At 39.2% G+C, this 24,343-nt stretch overlaps 1 protein-coding gene across 1 annotated transcript in view; it reads right to left on the bottom strand.

Moving 5' to 3' along the window:
* LOC140312957 (E3 ubiquitin-protein ligase NEURL1-like) overlaps positions 1–23,784 on the bottom strand; it is a 33,507-nt gene extending 9,723 nt beyond the window's left edge. The window contains exons 1-4 of the mRNA XM_072390858.1: positions 23,513–23,784; positions 19,001–19,242; positions 16,897–17,218; positions 3,474–4,190 (exon numbers count right to left, since the gene is read on the bottom strand). Of these exons, the coding sequence (XP_072246959.1) occupies positions 3,474–4,190; positions 16,897–17,218; positions 19,001–19,242; positions 23,513–23,546 (1,315 nt within the window). The 5' untranslated portion in view covers positions 23,547–23,784. The remainder of the gene's footprint in view (positions 1–3,473; positions 4,191–16,896; positions 17,219–19,000; positions 19,243–23,512) is intronic.
* Between the last annotated feature and the right edge of the window lie 559 nt (positions 23,785–24,343).

Genomic DNA, 24,343 nt, shown 5'->3' with positions numbered 1-24,343 from the left:
GACAGCAACAGACTCCCATCTGTTCCACTTCACAGGCTTGACAACACCCAGCCACGGCAAACTGTCACTTGGCTCACTGGCTAGATGTCTCCATGGCAACTTATGGCGCTCAGCTGCAGTGAGTGGGTGAGCGGAGACGTCACCAATGCACTCCCCACAGCTGGAGTGGGTAATGACTCGAGGAACGCTCATACCCCAAAGAATCAAGATGTGGGGAAACAAAGAAGAAAATGCAGAGGAGAAAGAGGAAGTACAGAGACCATCAGAGGACAAGCGGTATGGGAACTTTCTGTGGGTGGAAAACCTCGCATCTCAAATCTCCATGCAATTGTACTTTAATAATACATCAGGAGGGCATCATAAGGAGCTATCACAGGCTCTCTCCTGAAACATAATGCTGGCTTCTGGGAGCCCACGCAAGATAGAAATAACCTCCTCACTTTCTGGCCCGACTGACTATATGAAAAAGAGAGGAAATCGGAGCATCCAGACATGATTTACAAAAGAAAATTAGGAGAATTGACAAATTCTAAATGCATTTTAACCCTCATCTAAAATTATAGATTTCCTGTGAAAAGATTTCTGTCCTGCAGGGAAGCTTTCAATAATAGCTTAGCAAGCAAACAACCGTGGGTTGGAGGAAGATTGTTTTCAAGGAATTAAGATGACCGTCTTAATCTGCGTTGACAGTAAACAAATCAAAAAGCACTGAAGTTTGTGCATGTTTGACTCAGTCACATCAAAATACTGTAAGTCCAAGTCCTCTTCAACAGTTCTACCTTATGAAAAATAAAGAATTTGAAAATCTTTTAAGTGCACGACTCTGAACATCAAGCAAGGCATACTAAATATTTCAAACTTGAATTGGACCCACTCAAAAAGGGAAGCATGTGTTGAACATCAAATGTTCTAGAAAATGGATTTTTAGTGACATCAGACACTTCATTTTTTCCATCTAAACTGGCACTTGATAGTCTCCAAAGTGCAAAACATACACAAAGAAAATGTCTGGAACAGTTAAACAATAAAGTGATCTGAAGAGCTTGGACAGGGCCTTGAAGCAAACAAATCCTCTTTGCGTCAAACCAAAACTTGTTTCTACTGTCCTCATTAGAAAAGAGAAGGGAAAGAGAAACATGTTCAGCATGTTGGTATTTAAGCTTGGACTGCATTTTTAGAAGATATAACATACAGTATAGGGTTTCAATGTCACATTCGAAATAAAGTAGGAGGAAATTCATCCAACAATCTCTAAACATTTTGTGGTCTAACACACAGTCCTACGTCCACAAGGCCAGAATCTCAACACTACCACATGAACTTACAGGCATGTGATAAAAAAAAGTGCAGCGCATCCTTTTTAAAGTCTATGGTTTTATGTATCGGGACATAATACACAGTATGGAACAACAACAGATGAACAACAACACATAACATATTACACTGTGATTATTTATTTAACAAAGAGTAAACCAAAATGCGGAGGCAGTGGGTGGAAACTACATGATTCAGTTACCTATAGAGCAATCTTTAGCAGCAATAACTTGAAGTAATTGTTTTCTGTATAAGAGATCAGTCTCTCATGTTGTCGAGGAGGAATTTTGGCCCACTTTTCTTTACAATGTTGCTTCAGTTCATTGAGGTTTGTGGGCAACCATATACGTGCAGTTTTTTTAATGTTTCATCACAGCATTTCAATCAGCTTGAGGTCTGGACGTTGACTGGACCATTGCAACACTTGGATTCTTTTCTTTTTCAGACATTCTGTTGTAGGTTTGCAGCTGTGCCGGGATCATTGTACTGTTGTATGACCCAGTTTCAGTCAAGCTATAGCTGTTGGACAGAAGGCCTCACATTTGACTCTAGAATACTTTGTTATATGGAGGAGTTTGAAATCATTTGCAAAATAAGCCCTAATTATCATACCTCTACCACCGCACGATATGCTGTGTTTGGATTTTGCCAAACAATTCCATTTTGGTCTCAAATGTCCAAAGGACATTGTTCCAGAAATCTGGAGGTTTGTTTAGGTGCAACTTTGCAAACATAAGCTACGGAGTCATGTTCTTATTAGACAGAGGAGGATTTCTTCTGGCAACTCTCACAAACAAGCCATACTTTTTCTGACTGTACTGTCACAATGTTTTACATGGTGATCAAGGCTTTTAGAGTCTGAGATGTAGCTCTTGTTTTTTTTTGTTTGGGGTTTCTCTGAGCATTGCACAATCTGACCTTGTGGTGAACTTGCTGGGACGTGCACTCCTGGGAAGATTGCTAACGGTATTGAATGTTTTCAACTTGTACATAATCTTTCTCACTGTAGAATGAAAGGAATTGCTTGGAAATTGCCCTTCTAGGATTAATAAGCAGCAACAATTGCTTCTCTAAGATCATTACTGTTGTCTTTCTTTGTTGGCATTTTGTTAACAAATACCTAAAGGCTCCAGACTAGCAAACTGCCAAAGGCTCTGCATTTAAAGTGGTGCTCACACTTGCTGATGATCATTTAATCAAATGCATTTGATTAGCAGCATCTGGCTGCTTGTTGCCCTTTTAATCCCTCTTCCTTTCATCAAAGGTGGATTTCCCACACTGCTTCAGTATTTTGGCTTAGGGAAATAAATAATGATGCAGTGTAATATGTCACATGTTATGCTTTATATGAGGTTGTATTTACCTCATTTTAAGACCTGGTAAGGACAAAACATTTTTTCAACATGTCCTAATATGTAAAGCCTTAGTGCTGTAGGAAAGTGTGCTTTCTCTTTCACTGGACTGCAGACAAAGCAGCAATATCATTGTGTGAAATCTAAAGGAACAAAACCACAAAGGCAGAAATTCTGTTTAACTGAACGTACAAATTTGACTTTTATAGGCAAATTGTGGCCGTATAATGCAAATTGCAAAGTGATATATGAGTAGATAAAAAGTCAGAGTGCAGAGACACTGACGAAGGGGCAACAATTCCATGACTTGACACAGTGGGAATTAAGTTTCTAAAGGTCATTTAAGTATCAAACACTGCATTAACGTCTGAATGGAAAGTTGAAAATGACATCCTTTAGGGATTTAAATGGTCAGGATTATGATTTAATAAAAATTAAATGACTGAACTAAAACTAGTGATAAATTTTCCTTTTCTATTGAAATCTTTCTGGATGACATATAAATTAATATTACCTCACAGGTTAAAATCTTAGTTTGGCTCTTTTGTTCCATATTGGGAGAAAATGCTGAACATCACAACTGAATCTGTGTAGGATATAAAGGCACTAGAGGTAAGTCTAAGTAGGCAAGTCTGTTTGAGAACTTGTTGTTTCCTGTGAGAGTAATAATAGTGATTGAGTCCATTACTGTGAAAATTAAGCTTTTCTGTCAGATTATTTTTTTTTTTTACTGTATGAATCTGTTCAAGGGCACCAGACATATAATTGAAAGCCGAAGAAAGATCAAGAAAGGGAGAGAGAATGTACCTAAAATCCTGAGTTGTGTGATGGGACTGTGCAGACCGTAGAACATCCACAGAGGCCTGGAGTTATCAACACACAGCTGCAGCCCCGCACTGTTCCCATTATGGCTCATCATAAGTTCTCCGTCTGCATTCACCACAAAACCTAAAATGTCTCCACTGTTGAGTGGCACTGCCACCCTGCACACGGCCCAGAATTCCTTGCGGTCAACCAGAGACTCTGGGTTGGATGGGAGATCACTGGGCCTCAAGGTGGCTGGGTCACATGACGTCACACCGAAAGAAAGAGACAATGCCCGAGCGACCCCTGCTTTCACCTTCACGAACACAGTCTCTGAACAGTGCATCGGCCGGCTGGTGAACACCAGGGTCCTCTCGTCGCTACGGTGGTCCAACCGCGCAACTGTTTGCTTATCCAGCACAGTAACATGGACGCCATGTACCGTGTGAAAATGCAGATCAGTGTCCAAGTGACTGGGCAGCAGTGAGCACTGCTGCGAGTTCTGAGAATTCTGGGGGACATGGCAGGAGGTGGCACTTAAAGGCTGTAGCTGTTCTTCTTCCTCATCATCCTCCTCCAGATGCATGTCCTGCTGCTGCTGGCTCAGATCACAAAGACTGATGGAGAGGCGAGGGTCATGGCTGTTCCGCTGAATCGAGGCCCGGTGGACAGCAGCAAAGGAATGAGGACGCGGACAGTCCGGGGCGACCATCTCACTGTCTGTGGAAAAACACACACACACACAAAGCAGTGTTATGTAATCATTTGCTTGTGCTGTTTTGAAGAGAACATTTTAATCTGAATCATCACACACCGCCTTTATTTGTTCTAGAATTTCATTTGGACAACTTCATAGCTTTATTTGAATTTTGGCAAACACAGCTTCATAAAATATGAATTTCATTTTGTGAAGTGGGAAAAATAGTCTAGAGGACCAAATTTAATTTATGTTACAGTTTAGTATTCTGCATATTCCAATGTAATAAACTGCTTTATTTTATATTCTCCCCATGTACACTGCTCATTCATCATACCTGCCACTGTAAACAAGAGGTGGCTTCCAGCTTCTCTGCTTTATAACATTCATTATGAGGAACTCTCTGTGCTAAGAATTGCAATCTAACAAGACGAACAAATGCCTCAATGTGTACATGCTTTGAAACATATCAGGCCTTTAAGTGAGGGCTCACTGTAGCTTCAGGTCAGTGTCGACAACACAATGGAAAAAAAGACGTAACAGCTTTATGTAATATTCTGTGCTTGAGCCCACTTTGTTGTTTTTACCTCGAGGTCCTGTAATAATGAGCCACATTTTCCTTTTCTGATCAGTAGTAGTATCACATTATTACTATTCCCTAAGATTAGATGGTATTTCTTAAAAGGCCACCCTTGAATAAGGCCAGTTTACATTCAGCCTTTGTCAAGGGCTAGAACTGTGTACACTGTGTATATATACACAGTACTGTGAGTTTCAAATAGCTGAAGTGAGCTGCCACAATTCCTAGGTGTTTACATAACAAACTGTCTCAGCAGCAGTGACTTCATGTATCTCTGTGCAATGTTAAGATTTTCAGCTATGTGCCCGTAAGCTAAAGTCAGCTTTTTTCCGACTGTTGAAAAGGAAAGGCATTCCAAAAAGTGCCTCACATGCTTCTTCATGTTGTGCAGCCCTCTTACAAATTGTCCTTCCTATGCTAATCCCCCTTACTGTAAAATAGGAGCCACATGGGAAGATCAGCGCCAAAAAAGAAAACAAAAGAGAACAGACTTTCCATACACACAGTCAGTACAAACAGATCTGCATCGTGGCACGCTTAGGCACTCGCTGCCAAATTTAAAACAAGCTAAAATTAGCCTGATTGGACATCTGAGGAGAGTGGGGAGGGGGAGGCTGAGGGATGAGTGACATGAAGGCTCTCAGACTTGGCCTGCTTTAGGCTTCCCCTATGTGAAGTAGATGGGGAATAAGAGTGCGTCAGGGGGAAGATTTGATGATAAATAGCATTGGGTGGACACTTGAGAGAAATGGCATACCTCACCAGCTCCTCTTTATCACACAAAGACACCACGTCTCCAGCCAGCAACTGATAAAATGCTTGAACTTAATTACTTCCTCAGTCAAGAGTGTACACAAACAGCTACAACCGGCTCTTATTATTAGCAGTCTTATCATCTTCAAGTTAATGTTAGCTGACTTTGGGATACAAGGGATAATTTCTATTCTTGCTGTTAAGGCTTCTGACACTTCACAGTTTTCTGTTTTTTGAGAGTACTGAAGCAGTGTAAACAGGCTGTAAGGGGTATAGTATATATATATATATATATATTCTATTTTTACTGGAATATTCTGCTTAGTATGCCTTTAAGTTCACAGAACCTCTAGAGTAAAAGTTGACCCCCTCGCCTGTCTGTATATTTCTGCACTCACGAATAATGAACAACATGCAGTATTTTTGTAGCCATATGTCAACGGTTTTTGTTATTACATTTGATAACAAGCCAACTGTAATTGCTTTCCAATTAAAATGTCACTCAACGCCACATACTCACAGATGCAGTCACAGTTTTTGATCTCTGTATGTAAAAAATTATGGTTCCTGTGGTAATTCACCCCTGCTGAACATCACACACTTTTTGACATTTGGAAATGCTCCAGTATTTGTTTTTCAAAACTTCATTTACTGAACATAACGGGAATCATTTTCTACATTTTTGAAGTTTTGACGTTCATGTCCTGGACAGCAGGTCTGAGTCACTTTTTTTCAGGAATTAAAACAATACTATTGTAATTAAGTGCATGGCTGAAATTGCCCTACTAACATAAAGTGACCTTTAAATAGCTCCAGCTCCTCAGTCTCAGGAGAAAAATAATTACACAGAGGAACACATACCAGACTGACATTACAAGGTCAAAGCCTGACCTATTGGCTTTAGCTCTTTATATTACCATTGTTGCTGTGAAAGAAAGGCTGTAATCAGACTCTTGCTGGACACTATGGGGGAATTTCTTGGCTTTAATGAAGAAAGAACACATCCATACCAGAAAATACACCTGCAGGAAGTACAGAGATAAATATCCATCTACCTGCATTAAAACAAGTTCCACCCTATAAAGACTGTAACTCTTCACCTAGTCTGGAAAAAACAGTTTCGGAAAAAAGCAAAAGTGTTACTGGCAAAGGGAGTACGCCAACTGAAAGCTGGAAACCTTTTTTAAAGTGAGGACATGCCAAGAATAATGAGTGTAGTAAAAAAATGTTTATTATATTAAACTTCCTAAAAACCTAGCCTGGCTGCACCTTTCTTGAAACACATCTTCCAGAGATCTATGTGTATTATTGTTGTTTTCATTCGAGCCAAAGCCTTTTTTGATGCTGAACAGCTCTCAGTCAGACAATGCCGTGGTACCAAAGAGACAAAGGATTTCTGTTTATTCCTTGGCCCCAGCAGAACAGTATTAAGAGGCATTTGGGGGTTTAAATGGTGCTGCAAACTCTGCTCAAGGTCACCTGCAAGGATTGTGAGCATGTGCATACTATATGTGTATGTCTGGGGATTTGCTATTGGTAACGATAAGAAAAGGGACAGCCTAGGGTTGTGTCTGCAACGAGTGAGTGAAGTCATCTGTCATGAGAAAGGCAGCTATGGGGGTTATGAATCTGTCCCAAAAAAGACAATGATTGACTTTTGTTTATTAAACATTAATAATGAAAAAAGAACGAGCTCCAGAATAATGTATATGAATGTGCAGTAAATAGGCCAAAATGAAGCTATGGCATGATATGACAAGAAGATGAACAGTTTGAGTATATTAGATGCCATGCAACAAGATCCATGTGGCGTTACTGACTAGTCAACTTTCTGGTTTCATGCCACATATTTCAGAATTTATGAATATGGTTAGAAAAGAGGACACGTGAATGTGATAAATGTCAGAAAGAAAGTGATGCTCAACTCTTTGAGGACACAGTTTCTTCTTGGCCAACCCGCCTTCTAACTTTACTGTCTCTGCATGAGCTTTCATGCAGTGCGCATGTGCCCACTGGTTGATGAAGTGTCTAAATCTGATCTCAATTTGAAACACATTTCTCAAATTATAAATTCATCTCTGTGTTTTGGTAAAAACTTCAGAGATGGACACATTTGCTCACTTACACACGAAGAAAAGAGCACATTCTCCTCTTCACTGGGAATAGTGTTCATCTGAAAGTGATTAGCCTCCTCTCCGAAGGCTTCCCCCCGTGCAGCCCATCCCAGGATCCAAACCTGACAGGCTCCATTACGACTTTTTATATTTTGATTTCCTGCAAATCTGTTCAATTCCATCTGGGTCAATTAAATCCCAGCTGAGGCGCAACAGCTTGACCAGACGCTTTTATTTTGATTCCACAAATCAAATAAATTCCAAGCCTTAAGATCACCAGAAACAGAACTCTCATAATTACACAGACTTTTCCTGATGTGTACACGCTGGCAGATGTATGGTCAAAGGACAGTCCTCTAATATTTTATCTCATCCATTGATTCTCATTTCATTGCATCCAACTGTCTGACAGAATCTGTTTTATTCAGTTAAATCAGGGAAAAAATGCTTTAAAATGGCTCATTGTTCAAAGTTGTGTCTGACTGTTGGCCTAAACTCATAACACACTTACCTGGAGTGATAACTCCAGTGGAGAAGCAAATTAGGGCCTAATGAAATCCACAAGCACACTTCCTACTAAGATACTAATCTGTTAGTCTGTCTCTTTAAGGCTGTGGACTGAGTATGTGTCTTGAAGATTGAGCCTGTCTGTTTCTGTTTTGACCCCAGGCTCCATCGTCCCAACTTTTACGGCTCTTCAGGCTCAGCATAACTGTAATCAAGCAAATCTCCTGCAACTGCTTGTGCACTTTGCATGTTGGCTTGAAACCAAAGGTCCTCATACGCACAATGCAAATTTTCCAACTGACATTTTCTTTTCCAACTGACATTTTCTTCTCCAACTGACAACATAGTCTTTTAATCATCGTCCGATAAATGAACATTTTCACATCAAAGGGACATTTTTGCATGTGAAATAGAGACATTTATTTATTCTTTAAAACTGGCATAATGTTGAAACATGTTGGAGCACTGGGCAACAAAAGCAACAAATACTGCAATAACTTTGAAGAAAGATTACTTTCCACGAGGTCTCAATTGAGTTGTGAGGAGGAACCATCTCCAAGACTCAGACAAACAGGTTGAAAGAACAATAACATACTTGAATAACACTTAGACTGGTAAAGAAACAACAAAGAGTATATGAGACTCGCGAAATTAACAGGCCAATCCAAATAAAGCCTAAGAAAAGTGATAATCAGGCAATCATACAAATCTAAAGCCAAACAGAGACACGTGTAAACGTAGACTCTGGGAATAAATGAGAACAGTCACAAACTGGTTGTGCAGACAGACACACCCTGATCAAAGCTGAGGAAAAACACAGGCTGTGTTTGAAATGTCCACTTGTTCACTATATAGTACAACATATTGTGAGTCAGCCATTTTGTGGCGCTGTTCAAGATTTCAACTGAAACGTTTCAGTCACTCTACAGTGCACTATGAACCCCTCACATTGTACGCCAAAAGTTGTGTCTGTAGCTGTATACTGACATCAGTTAACTTAAACCTTCATGCATTGTGGCCAGGACCCAGGAGCCATAAAGTCAGAAGAATGGTAGTTCTGATGCCCATGGCTCATTATAATAATTTTCTCCTCTGTTAAAGGGTGCCTGATCACAATAATACTCCTCAGTCCTCTCAATAGTAAACTGGCCCTCCTTTACTCCTTTCCCATCTGAACTGGAGGGTTTGCGAAATTCTTAGGAAAACACAAACCAGAATCATCTTTGAAACTTTGTTTGGTCTAAATGATAAACGCATTAGGGATACCTTGTAATGTATCTCATTTTTGAAGTACTTGAAAGCAAGCTACAATTTCCCCATTTATTAACAGTTATTTAGCTTTTTGTGGGTAATATAAATTCATACTTCGTATATTGATGAATATCATACAGATGCAGTACAGGTGTGTGCAGGTGGATGCATTGCAAGCAAAGACAGAGTGCTTGTTGTTCTTGTTGTTTTCCTATCCGACCAGCATTTATAGTTTATATGCTACGAAACTGTGAATATATGATGCACAATTGAGCATTCAAGCATTATGCATTCAAGCAGTCTCTGAAATGCATTGCCAGCTGTCTGTCCCTATCTTGTAGAGAGTCTTCTGTACAGTAAACACTATGTAGTGACTGAGTGAGCAATCACTTCATAGTGATAAACGAATGCCAGTCTGAACACAGCCACAGACAACTTACACACTGAAGGGTAATTAGGTGATGTGGAAACACATCAAGAAGAACCACACGTGATAAATACAGTAATAAAAAGGGTAAAATTACAGGAAATAAAGAATAAAAAAGACTGTGACTCACTGTAGCTGTTGGTTGTGGTTAGAACTGTTTACCATTTCAATATATTCCATGAAAATTTGTTGAAAAGAAACTAGTAAAAGTTTTTAGTAAAAAAAAAAATGGTGGTAATTGTTGACGCCATCATCTTGTGGGGCAATTTTTGTGAAATACTGAATAACTATATTGTGGGTTGATTGCTTTATCACAGGACTAGTACATTTTAACAGTTGCAAATACCTACAATATCGTTTTTTCTCATGATTTCCCACAACAGCAAGCCTTAGACACTGTTACCATGGTTACATTCACATTTTATCCTCTATGCTAATTATAGCCAAAGTATTTCAGATTTAGAATTTCATGGCATGCATGAATGTCCACAGCCCTTCTTAGGCTCAAAGCTGAAGTTCTGTCTCTATGTTGTATTTACGTTGACACCCATAAAATTATTTTATGTGAAGATTAAGAGATATGGTTATTAAGAGATGTGAAAAGAAGACTAATTTGCAATAATTATAATGTCTGTGTTCTCAAGCTGTATTTGCAAGTGTTCAGCTGCATAAGCCAGACAAAACTACTACCAGCAATTAAATTTAAATTCTGCATTATTGAAGAAAAGAGTTGTGACTTTGTCATAACACTTTATTGTAACTTTTTATAGAGGTATTTCAAATAGAAAGATGGTTAGAATTTTCTCAGAAATAAATCATATAAATGCTCTGCTTGGGATTATACTAGGAACTTAGCTGAATGCTGAGCTGCAGCTCAGGAATCAAACATGTTAGGTAAGATGTTTAGGCAAAAAGGACAATGTATCCTCTTAGAAACGGACTCAGCCTTACCACAGTCATCTCTAGATTTTTGATTTTTACCCAAAAAGGCATCAACATGGCCCTAAGTCATCCTCTGGACCTGAACAGAAGTAACAGTCTGCAGTCATTTCCATAAGAGGAGAACTTGGGACAAGGACCACAGTCTTTCAAAATCACATTGTGACTGCAATCACATTTAAATCTCAAGTCTCATGAAAAGGGATCATTTTTCATGGGATTTATCGCTAAGCAGAGAGGAAAAGGTTGAAGAAAAGAGAGAAAAAATTAGAGACAAGAATGACAGGATGCAGTATGATTCATGATTTTAGTCTAATTCTGTTAAAAAAGAATGCAGCTCAAGGAAATTACTAAATGTTTATAGTATGGAGCCATTCAGGATTTCTCTTTGCTTCTCCTTCTTAATGTCTGCTGTTTGTCTTTGGCTCGAAACAGAGTTTTGACAGATGACTATGCATATTGTTATTACCTTGCTGAGTTTCCAATTTATTGTTTTTGGAGGATTTGGCTGTAAGCAGCAGACCAGAAATCAAATGTATTACTACAGCATTCATTTTCTGTACTTCAGGGTAAGCCCACCCCTTGGGTCTGTCGCATGTCTTCATCAATCAAAATTAACAAAAAAGTTTAGTTTAGTTCCTTTGTGAATCCCCCGAGAAGCAGGCAGAGACCACAACTACGCAGTGTAATATGTTCAACATGATTAGAGTTATACTATAAAACAGAGCCATTTTTCTTTGTTACAATTCTGACCCAAGGCTTTTTTGACTGTATCTGGCCTCTGCACCTGATCACGGATCTGTTTCTATAGCAAAAACCTTTAAATCCACAAATCAAACTCTGTGAAACTACGCTGACAAGTGAAACAATAAGTGAGATCTGTAGCAAGTAGGCTTGTGTGTTTGACACAGTGAGCGAACAGACTAAAATAGACACAAAGAAAGGAAAGTACTGCACAGTCAGGTTCAGGCAACCCAACATATTTGCCCTGCACTGTGCTTCTCATCATTTCCACACCCTCTCCATCTATGGACATAACAGGTATGAGACAAGGGTAAACTGATCCTTTACTGGCAAGGATTCTTAGTTTCAATTTGAGTCAGATGAGTTTCACATGATAACAAGACTGCATGATGAATTCAAATGGAATGTTGACATGTGCATGGATTCATCTGACAAGAGCCTCAGCAGCCATGTCAGTGATTCTGTGAAACTCTGGGGCATTTACGGTAATACGGCCAGCAGAGTAAAACCTTGCCATCAGCACTGTATGTTTCTAGAGACCACAGATATCTTGTATTTTTGCTAATGCTCTTTTAGTTATTTTCCATTAAAGTTCAGAATTGATTTAAACGTTCTAATATATAAATACAAGGCACTGCTTGGCCTGGCACCTGTAACCAGCAGGCAGCCCCCTATATCTTTTGATATGTTTCCTCATTCTCCATTTCCTCTGTCATTTCAGAGGTTACTTGGCCTTTAAGCTTGTCTCTCATGAAAATTGAACCTGCCTTTCTTACTTAAATTTTAGTTGCTGTTTGATGTTCTTTTTTCTTAAACATTCTCTTCCAGCTCTTATTTTCTTTTTTCTTTGATCAAGCTTGTGCATAAAATTACTTTCACCATCATGAAATTAGGAACCAGAAAAAAAAGTTTTTCTTTCATTCCAAAATTGTATCCACTAGATATAGAATTTCACACAAAACCACATAATGTCTCTTTAGAGAAAGACAGATTATCAGCAAAAATACAATCTTGGAACTGTGATCTTTGACTCGGTCGTTCCAGACAAAAGCTCTACAAAACATCATGGCAATGCATTCAATGAGCCAAAAGAAAGACACAACCATACATAGAGCCTTCCACTAAAATCAATAAGAGTCTACTAAATGCAAATTCTATTTTAAAAATATATTCCCTCCATCCCTTGAGGTTTTAGATTTAGTTATGCTTCTTATGTTATGTTCGTGTGCATAAAAAGCAGGAGGATCTCCCCACAGGCTTTATACAGGGTGTACAGCAATGATTGATGCCACCGCTCTTCTCTTAATCACTTGAGAGATGCACAGCCTCTTGACACTCTGGCAGCCATTTTGGATTCTCCTCTAATGATGGGAGAGACAGGTTGCAGATGATGTTAGCTGACGCCGGTCTCATGGATCGCTACATCTCTGTCAGTGATGAAGTGACTCATCTAGCTCTGGTAAATAAACCCTCAGTGCAGCATCTTACATCCATCAAAAGATGTCTTTGACTTTCTGGGCATATCCAACTTTGAAGAAATCATTCATACCTGTAGCAAATGCAGGATGCTGTGTGGTCTCTGGTGGTATGTCCCATAAACATGCACACTTAGGCCTGTGCCAAGGAACAAATCGCTCATGCTGGAACAACAACTGAGAAAATCAAAGTAACCTTGCAAACCTGGTTGTACCTAAAGCCACACTGTTTGCAGTCCTGCTTAGAGGGACAATGTAAACCAAGACATCTGTGAAACAAATTCATTATTGAAAGAAAATTTTGTTGCTTGAGACTGACACATTCAGGGAAATCTTGTGTTAGTCCCTCTAAGGACTAATGTGCCTCAGTGTGGTGCCACACATCTTTAACAACACAGTCAGTTCTGTACAAAACATAAGAAAAGCACTCATGTCTGCATTGATATCTGCATGAGTAGGGCAAGTGTGGTGATGTAACGGATCTTCCTTAGATTACATGGGCAGCATTGTTGGTCAGGACAAACCCTGAGGCTCAGTTTGATTTCAGCAGATTCATTTAGCTTCCTCTCTTATGCAACACAATCTAAGCTTTCTAGCAGTCTCACTGATGTCAGAGTCACCTTTGACTCCTTGCATGGGTGGCTAGCTACTGAACTGCAGTCCCTTGATAAGAGCTAAGAGAAAAAAAACAGCAACATACTTGAAAAGATCCTTAAACATCAGGACCTGATAGCACAATTTTTTTTTTGGTAGAAGGCTGCATTGAGAAAGGTGAAAAGGCAATGATGGATATCAGCTGTAATGAGTCAGTTTATTACAGCATGTAAGTTTAGAAGGGATCAAAGAGACACACCGGTATGAGAATCCTCTAGAGCATGTGTTTGATGCGGATAATCCACAGGCTAAAAAAAACAACAAACATGTGACTGTATCCTCGTAAGTCACTGCTGCTATATCATTGATTTTGTCTTTAGTTTCCTTCTTGTAATTTTGTTTCTATTGTTGTACATTTATGCTGCTTCGGCAGAACATTTGTTTTATTTTAATCAACATATTTTCAGTACTACATCTGCCTTGCTCCTGCCTGCTGTCTGCATTTGGGTCCACCTTCTTAATGAATTATTAAAGTTGAGGACACATTCACTTAAAGGGTGAGATATAGTTATGCGTTGACCATGTGACTTAAAATAAAGAGGAGCAAAGGCTAGTTTGACCAACTGGTTGGCTGTTTCAGCTGAAGAATAAGGTCATAACACATGAATGGTTCAGCTTCCAGGAACATCCGTTAAATGTTTCGGGGAAGGGGAATTTTTTATAAGTCTTTTCTTTTTTTAATCACAACTCATGCAGTATTTTCTCAGCATGAGTTCAAAACAGTAAAAAAAAAAAACCTTACTTCCTGGCTAATACTCTTATCTGTCAAAACCACAATTCTCTAGTTTGTAATGTAGCTTTTAAGGGGAAACTTCCACAATTCTACACAAAAGGCTGTGCATACTTTGGAGAGTATGTCAGAAAGGTTAATGAAACTTTTTGTGGCTTGGAAGGTATTGTGTGAAATCTGATAAACTGCCTAAAGAGGTGTGACTGCAATAATTGTTGTGGGGTCTGAACTCTCACTTGACTTTAAAAATGTAAAAAAAAAAAAAAAAAGTAGGGGTTAGAAAGAGCTGGAAGCTAACTGTGTGAGACTAAGTTAGTCACTACTGGGATAACTGTGTGGGCCCCAGCTGTCTATCTGTGCTAATTCGGTGGAGTACTCTTATAAAAAGCTCCCACTGGATCAACAGAGGACTCTCTGTGATAAGTGCACTGATCTGCCTGGGCAAAATGGGTGAAGTGCCCCTTTAATAAACAAAAAGCTCTTGAAATGCATTATCTTACTATCTCAGAAATACAAATAGCCAAAGTCAATGAGTTTGTCACAACTTCATCTGTCTTAGTTTACTGTCTTGCACCTTTATCTCAAAAGCCAAATCAAGGTCACCAAAGCAAGCCATTCTCCACACTCCACGGAGCCCATTTACAGCTCCATGCTCCATTTCCCTCCATGTACAAAAAAACTAAACAGAAAGGAAGTATGAAAAACTGAGAGATCTATAATTCCCACCTGGGTATATTATGTGATAATGAGCCAACAACAGGTGAAATCTGGCTCGATTTATCCGCTGCTGTAGTTAGTATAAGCATCATTAAGAATCAAAAAGCACCCTCAGTTAAAGGAAAATATGTGCCAGTTTGCAACACTAGACTTTGATGTGTCCACCCATATTTCAGAGGATAAGTGTTTGCTGAACAGCAGCCAACTCCTGAGACAATACTGGGCCTTTGAGATATACCATGCTCTAGAGTAGTGACGCTCTCAGACTATAGAGGAAAGCTGATAGCCAAGTGATCCTTCAGCTGACTGAGGACCAAGGCTTTTCAGTTTAAGCCGCCAAAGAGGGGATAAAAGTGATCGATGTGGGAAAACCAGAGTTGAAACAGTGGGTTTTAGGCTGCTGGCCTTATTCACAGACAAAGATTGCATAAAAAGCAGCCTTTTTTTTTCAGAAACCCTTAGCTTAATTGTAAAAAACGAATAATTCTCTAATCAGATTTCGGTGGACATTATACACATGAATGCGAGTTAGTGATTACATATCACATGAAGTTGTATTGAGACTTGGATCCAAAGAGTGAGACATTCCAGCAGTCTGATAGTCTTGGAAAAACATCGCAGACATGTCATTACCTGACATCATCCCTCCTCTTGTCTGTCCCCTTGGGAGGACCAACACACTGCTCTTGTTCTTCAACAAGAGCTATGTGCTGGGCAGCACCATGAGGCCAGTGAACCCCAGATAGTCGCACTCTGGCGCTGGATACCAAACAGCCCATCACGAGATAGCACGCTTCTCGCTGTCAACCACACCACAAGAAATGAGGTTAAATGGCACTATCTCCTCAATATGGGAGCCTCTTCTATTTTTATTAACGGTGCTGACAGACTCTATTCTTTGGAGAGAGGCAGTGCCATTCTTGGAAATGGTTATAAATAAGTACTGAGGCATTCATAAGGATTTCTGTTATTCTTTTTTGCATAGTTTTGTTTAGAAAAATTGGAGACAGCTTACAAGGCTCAATGTGTTTCATAAATCTAGGATCTAAAACATGCTTTAGTTAGCTGAAATACTGCTGTTAATAATTGGGAAGGACCTGTTTACCTCTAATTTCTTTTATGTAATGACCCTTTAAACGGCACTTGTTAGAATGGATTTTAAACATTCTGAAATTCCTCCTTTAGGCAAATTTCTTTGATAACAACAACCGTGGTAACAAAACAGTCTACCTTATCTCCCACCATCTTTTTCCACTGAGCTATTTTGCTAGTGTGGGAAAACCTGTGCAGCTTTATGAAACATCACCTTTTAATCACTCAGACTGAAAAAAAAACATCAGATGCAGAATGGTTTCCAGGGCTAAAGCTTTACAGTAACAAGACAGAGTTTACAGCCATGCTATCAGCACCGTGAGGCTGTACTTAGACAGTGCGGTGCTGCAAGCTAAACTCCTGCTAATGTTTAGCAGTATCATGTTTACGTTGTTTAGGGTACTATTTTTAACCCTAAACTCAGTTGAAAGCATAGCTGTAACTGAGGAGGATGTGCCTGGCATCAGGTATTTGGTAATGAAACTAAGACTTCCATGGTTTTACATTCATTTTGACGAACTTAAGCTGTAAGGGAAAAGTCAAGGAAATTAACAAAGTTAATAGGATTGATTGTGTGTGAATGATGACAGACAGCACCAAATTTCATAACATATCAAATGGTTGTAGACATATTTCTGTGAGCGGTGAACAATTATGCTGACATTTAGTCCCCATGGCAACAACATTAGTTGCATGGCCGAAAAAAAAAATCCACAAAAGGACTTCTTCGTGAATGCTTGACTCACCTAGCAGCTGGATTCCCCTGGTTAGACCATAGACATCTATGAGAGCCCACAGAGGTCCAATAACATGCACTCCACTAAAGAACAGCTTGGGGGTGGAGTCATTGATTCGGTAGAATACTCGACCCTTCTTATTCACCCAGAAGGAGATTACGTTTCCCTCATTGGAGAGGTTCTCTGGCAATGCTTTAGCCCAAAAGCCACTTTGGGAGACCAGGTCGGGACAGGCGTACTTGGGCAAGTAGTCAGGATTGATCCTTGATGGGTCTTTGGAGGTAAAACCAATACGCAGTGCACCGCTCCAGCAGCTCTGCTTTTTAGTGATCTGGAGAATACACATTTTGAATTAATAAAGATACGTTAATTAAGATGGAAATTTACATTTCATATTTGTTCCATGAACAAAAGCAAATAAGTGTGTGTGTGTCTACTTTACTAGTGATTAGTTTATCCTACCCAGCTATAGTATGTATTAGGGCTGTAGTGATACACTAATCTCACGATACGATACAATACACAGCATTCAGCCAACAATTCGATACAATTTTTTATACGATTCGATTCGACACAATCTAATACACATCATTTTCTGAAAGATTTTGATTTGATATGAATCATCGATGATTGGACTGGTGGTCCGTCCTTTGGACAACACCGCCAGACTAACAGAAACAATCAAACATGTCACAAATAAGTCCTCAGCACACGCAGACTCATGTTTATGTTGTGAATATTAAATCATTACCTGCTTCTTTTATTTGCTAAATACCATATGCACAAATCCAAATTCTCTAATCACAAACCATCTTTTTTCATTTTTGAGAAGGAGCTCAAACAATACATTACAACAATCCTACATTCTATAAACAGAAAAGCCATCAAAACCACTGAGCTATGCACTTTATATAACATTTTTATGAACCAATTTTGTCAGTGTTTTGTATAATGTGACCCCCTGGTATTGTTTTATATTATGTTAATGTTCTGTGTTTTCCTTAATTGTAACGTCTGACTTTTCAACAAAGTTTGCTAACAAAAAAATCGACACTTTATCAGGAAACAATATATATATATATATATATATATATATCGTGGTATCGATAAAATCGCTCAGCCCGAGTATGTATATAATTCTCCACCTCCAGCTATATTTATAGCCTCAATCCCACGTTGATTTCCTTCTTAGAGTCATGTATATGTAGTTTTAGTTAGATGGAGTGCATTTTTTTCTGTCTATTCAAAAACCTTTGTGTCTGAGTTTTTGTACCAGATCATCAATTTGACTTTAGTGTGAAAGCAAAGTAAATTCAAAACATTTTTGCTAATCTTATTCACGAAAACATGTTAAAATTCTGTTAAAGGCCATCTGATTTATCTACCTGATTATCACCAGCCTGTTTAAACTCTGATGGCATCAAATGTGTTTGATATATCCAAATTTTGACCTGATTAATGGCACCGGGTGAAAGATTTACCAAAATGATCACATCATGAAAACTTTGGTGTCTGTACTATACACGGCGATATTTTTGTCTAGACCAACATAAAGACTAACATTCCCATCTTGAGTGCCAAGCCACAAGCTGGACTCAAAACAACATATCTGTTTCATTAAAACCAGTTACCTTGGTATGTTTATCACCTGCAAACAATTTTTGTCTTATTTTCGAACCTGTATTTACTGTGCAAGATAACAGTGTTCCTCACATGGCAGTGCTTGCCCTGCTCTCTCACTTTTGAGACATAGATGGCCCGATAGGTGAAGTGGAAACTTGTTCTAAGCCGCTGTTTCTTTGGCCCACACAAGAGCAGAGAGAGAAGTGAGAAAATCAAAGCAGGGGGAGAAAGATGGGAGATGAACTGAAGGAGTCAGGGAGGGAGAAGAACAATGAAAACAAACTGGCAGAATGAGTGGGAGAAACAAGGGACTATTTTTCATCACAGTCACGAATTATTGTGTTCTTACCACTTGACTGAGCATACTTAAATGACTGTTTTTGGTGCTAAAATTGATGCTACATGATGGAGGCACGAGTTAACGAGAAATAAGTGTGATGTATTGTTTGAATCAAGGTGCATTCACATGAACAAAATTTGCTACATTTACCTTCAGTCGAACTTGCTCATAGACAGCAATGGGCCTGTTGCTGAAGGTGATGGCATTACAGAAGCTGGCCTGTCTCTTGACTGTCCTCTGTGACAAGTCCATGACGATCTGTGAGCCTTTGGTGCTGGGGTGGAAGAGCAGAGGGAAGGAGGGCAAATTTCCACATGGCTGGATGGGCAGACAGCGCTTGGGCTTATGCTGGCATCGGTGTGACGTTGCAGGGAAAGGGCTGTTCAGGGAATCTGTGTTGACAAGAAAGTTTGGTCAACAGGTGTGGAGCAGCAAATTTTTCTGCGGCTCAGTTTCAGGCAAATTACTCAAATTTTTGATTAGATTAGAATATTGAATTAGACTGTCTGTACCGCAGATGACTAATAATAACTGACAGGGGGAGGTTGTGGCCTGCTGTCACATGTCATTTTCTCATATATCTGCCCTGGTCCTGCAAGATCCAATCTGGTGCTAAGGCTTTAAATAATTCAATACTTTGTCTCTAGCTCATCAAGGTAGCAGGTAAAACCACCTAACTTATATGTGAACTATGTGCAAGGTCAATTACATGCAAAATGTCCTTGGAAGGGAGAAAAAAATAACACATGACAAAGACTGAACTGTTCCAAAAGCAATTACGAAGAACAATGCAGCTGTGAGAATTTCACATAAAACAGTCTAATTTCAGTCATTTCCGGTAGCACCAGTCACTTTTTGTTTTTCTTAATCTTGCCAAAACTGATTTGTGTTCATTTTGTTTCTTTCTCTCTTCTTTATGTGGAACAAAATTGTACAGTGTAAAGTAGGTTGCCACAAAGGAAGCAGGAGGGGGAGGATAAAAGACAAAAAGCGAACAAGACCACAATTAGCCCAGCAGAAAATGACCTTTGGGATCTCATGGAAGTATCAACTGGCTGATACAATATAAAGAGCCTTTAGTAGTAGTGAGGCATGACTGTTAGCACAATATTTTTGGGTTATGTTATAAGGAGCACATATCAGTCGTTAGAGAGTCATACATGCGCTATTTGACTAATCGGAGTAATAAAAAAGTAAATAAATCGCTGTTGCTAAGAGCAATGTGGTTTGTTAACCAACAAACAGGAAGTTGCAAAAAAAAAGACCCACTGGTAGTGAGTCACAGTATGGGCCAGAAGTTTCAGTTTTTTTCCCATGTGAAAATGTGACTGCCTCTTCCAGCTTACAGTATCTCATAATGGAGACAGACTTCTATATTATGGGGGCTTTACAAAGATAAAGGATTTGCTCAAAGACATCGACTTCCCTTCATTTGGATCAACTCTCTCCATTCTTTTTTCCACATTCCTCTTTAAAACGCAACACCAAGGTCACTGTGGTTGAGTGGAGGAGGTGTTTTCTCACAGACTGTGGGCTCTCATTGACCATGAGGCAGAACTATTTTTGATTTGATGACAAACGTGACTAAGTATCTGATCTCATTTTATGATTTGATATAGTTTTGTACTACAATTATTTCATGGTATGTAGTGTCACATTTAAAGGTTCTAAAGTATTAGAAAATCTGGTCAATCTGCCAAGACTGGAAATGAATAATTTAAGCCTAATTAACACTTCTTTATACTTGAGCAAGGGTTATATTTTCACACCTAAGCTTGAAAGCCTGTGTAGGAGCTGTTTGTATTTGTGAAAGAAATATGAGCTACAGCAGCTAATTTTACTTTCCTTCAGTTGACTTTGAAAGGTCAGAAGATTTATAATGCACCCTGGAGAGAAACCAATTAAGCCTGTCTGTGATCATGTGATCATGTGACGTGTAAATCCAGGTTTGTCATAACATCGATGCTGCTCCCATCTTAAGGCATTGATAGAGGTGGGTGAAGACATGAAGTTGTTGAGAAAACCAAGCAGCTTTGTGTGATATTTCTAGAAAGTCTTTCCCTTCCAATCACAATTGGTGAAACTTTGCCAAGTGTTCTGGGCTCAGAACAGTGTATTTGTTAAGTTCTTTGCAGACTTTTGTCATTGCAGAACAATGTTGAATTGTGCTCTATGCACAACAGTGGTCTTAAATGAAGTCATAACAAATCCTTCAAGCATATTGCATCCATGATGTCACGCCAGACATGATGTCTTCAGGAAAACACAAAAAGACTGTATTATACTCTTTGGACAACCAGGCCTAACTGTATAGAATATTTCCAGTGAGATCTGAAAACAGACACAGGACCTCACAATCCACATGGACAGTGTCTAAGTCTTCGTCATCAAACTAGAGAAATCAATGTATTCTTACACTGTTACTATGTAAATTCTATTCCTGCTACTGTGCAATTAAAATTCCACACCATGTTAAATGGAAAGCTTTATTCTTATGCCAGACATATTTAAGAGGACATACATGTCATATGAAAGTCAAATAAGTAAATAAAAGGGCTGAATAAAAATTCCACTTTTGATTTACAGTAAATGACAGCTGGTTAAAGCCAAATTGGCCAATGACACAGTGACTGTTGAAGTGTGTTAAAAAAAAAAGTCATTTAACCTGGCAGAGACATCAGGGTAAAACAATGACAACAGCGCTGGCAAAATAAAAAAGTGGTGTCATGGCAAACATCCGATGAGCAACTTAGGGATGCATAATGTTGCTTCATGCACCACCGTAGACAATGTCACAGTCATTAACTGGAGAGGACAGTACAGAGACAATGAGCAGCCCTCGCTTGTGTCACCTGGCCTCCTACGCACTGCGTTTTATCCAAATGCCTGGGCTCTTTAAGAAGACTCAACAGAAGCCCTAACATGGTATGACGTTAGCATCAAGACTTACAAAACAGACACTGGAAGGTATGCAAAAAGCCAAAGGGCATCTATATGTCTTCACCTTTTGCAAATATGTCACAACTTGTGGACTTTCAACAAGCTGAAAAATAAATGTGATTCTCACAGTCCCACAGGAGAAAATGCTATGTGCTAGGCAAGAAAGACTCTCCAGTTAGCTGTATCTTCATTGTCAGATTTGTTCTTTTACCTAAAGATTTAAACGTGTGAGGACGTTTTCGGCCTCCAGAGAAAAGCAAGAGTCACAGAACAATTTGTTTCACACAAGGAATGTAAAGCTGAGACTATTCTGTCTGCCCAAACTACTGCTGAGTCTTTATACAGTGTATTGACATGTAATGTAATACAAAGTTTGCGCTGGGTTGAGAGCCCAAGGTAGCATCTTCAAATATCACATTTGATCCACCAAGAGTCCAAAAAACATTGTTCTAGACAGTCACACTCATCACTTTGCCATCGTCACACTGTAATGCCTAAACATAAGTAATACAACCATGTTGCTTTACCAAACGGGGAGAAGTGAGAGCTGAGCTGTTCATGAGTGTGTGCAAGATGGGGGCCCTGAAACATGACAGGGATTATAGATATTTACATTTTCAAGGTCCTAACTGAACCCTTGTAAGGGAGCCAACTTCTTTTTTTTTAACAGTATCCCTGTCTGCACCTGTATTGTCATTTCACACCAGTGAAATTGGAAAATTGACTACATGAACTGGCCAATGCTCATATAATGTATATCAGATCACACCATTGCAGTCAGTCATCTAGCATATTTTTGCTCAAAGCAACTGAAGGCGGACCACAAATCACCACACCCTGCGACAATACTTAAAGAAATGTTGAAATGCATTCAAGTCAAGATGCAACTTAATGTTATCAAGACAGTAATAATTAGCTTAATCTTCTTTCATCAAGACACCTTTTTTGTGTTATTAAGCTTTCGTTTAAGTATTGGAAACTGCCCAACAAAATTTCCCATCTATTACACTTACACTTCAACATGTCAAGTTGGTCAGTTTGAAGACATAAATCACAGAAAATCAGTACATATTGCTGTTTCTGGTAATGGACTCATCAACAGATTCACTACCTGTTGCAGCTCTACAACAGATACGTAAGTATTAACTCTTAACAAATTAACTCTTAACAAATCATACATTAAATGATATCTTCTTGAGCAGAAAACGTTGGTAAGCTGAAACTTTCATCTAAAACACTGTTACGCACCTGTTAACTTTAATCCGTTGAGCTGTATTATCAATTCAAAGCAATGACTAGAAAAATGAATATAAAATTTAATATTTTGCTCACATTTGTGAAGACTACAGGTGTTTGACTTTCACCCAAAGGCTTGAAAAACAAACAAGTTGTTGAGTTGAGTTTGTCCTGTTTGGCTGTTTTAAACTTCCTAAAAACAAAGAAGTAAGACCAACTTAAGTATCTTAAATGTTACATATATGTACACACAGAATGGAGAAAAAAAAGATAATATTAACAAGTCGTGACTTACAAACGTTGCTTAAACTTACTACTTTTACTTCTCTTTTATTTTAGGCTGACAGTACAGTTTCCATGAGCACTGACTTGAGGTTACACAAGCACGCACACAACTCGATTATATCGCCTTCTGTTTAAATATCACAGTATGCATGATTGATATATATACAGGGTCTCATGCGCCCTGATGTCAGATGTCCTTACCGTACAAGGTGTTTCTGGTGATCTGACCTCCCATGGCTGCATGCAAGGTGCGTTCACCTCCTCTAACTGCGACCTGAATCCACAGTCCTCACATTCAGCTGCGCGTCCTCAGCCGCGACATTTTACAGAGAGACGTCGTTTACACACATACACACGCACGCACAAACAGTCCTAACAGAGCTTCCGCGACAGTGCTGTGTGCGTCTAAAGCCTTGTCGATGATATGCAGACGGCAGCAACCCACATATTAAACGCACAGTGGCTCACTCTTCGTGAACAGATCCCGCTGAAATTAACATAAAAGGTGGTAGTGGAGGTGGAGCTTCTCAGGACTATTAACGCTGTACACACCAAAGACAGTTCTTCAATAGTTATTAGTATTTCAACACATGTTAAGTTTTCATCTCCACCTGTTGAGTAACCTGCGTGTTGCCCCTTATTTTACCCTTTAATCTCTCTTTTTTTTTCACAGACCATTTCTATTTATTTGAAGTTGTTCTCTTTAGTCACTCGGTGGAAAAACACAAATGCAGGAAGGAAAAATGTTCCAACAGCTGTGTCAGATTTTATAGCTGTCTTGGCACTGGAAATCCAGTACAGGACCCTCCAGGAGTAAGCACATGAAATAAAACAAGGAAGTCACACAGCTTTGTCCAGCCACAGGTTAGATGGTTTGTTTGTTTATGACCATCTAATGCCAGCATCTTTACAAAGTATTGCAGTGTTTCAGGATTTATTTGACAGCTTGTTTGATGATGTATACTGACACTCCGTGACAGTCCTTGGCGGCAGAGTTGCCACAGTGACCAAGCAGAGTCACCACTTGCCTCA

This window comes from Leuresthes tenuis, unplaced genomic scaffold (genome assembly GCF_036924035.1).
Source record: "Leuresthes tenuis unplaced genomic scaffold, fLeuTen1.0.hap1 SCAF_8, whole genome shotgun sequence".
In the NCBI taxonomy this organism is placed as follows: domain Eukaryota; kingdom Metazoa; phylum Chordata; class Actinopteri; order Atheriniformes; family Atherinopsidae; genus Leuresthes; species Leuresthes tenuis.
This window is presented reverse-complemented; position numbering and strand designations above follow the sequence as displayed.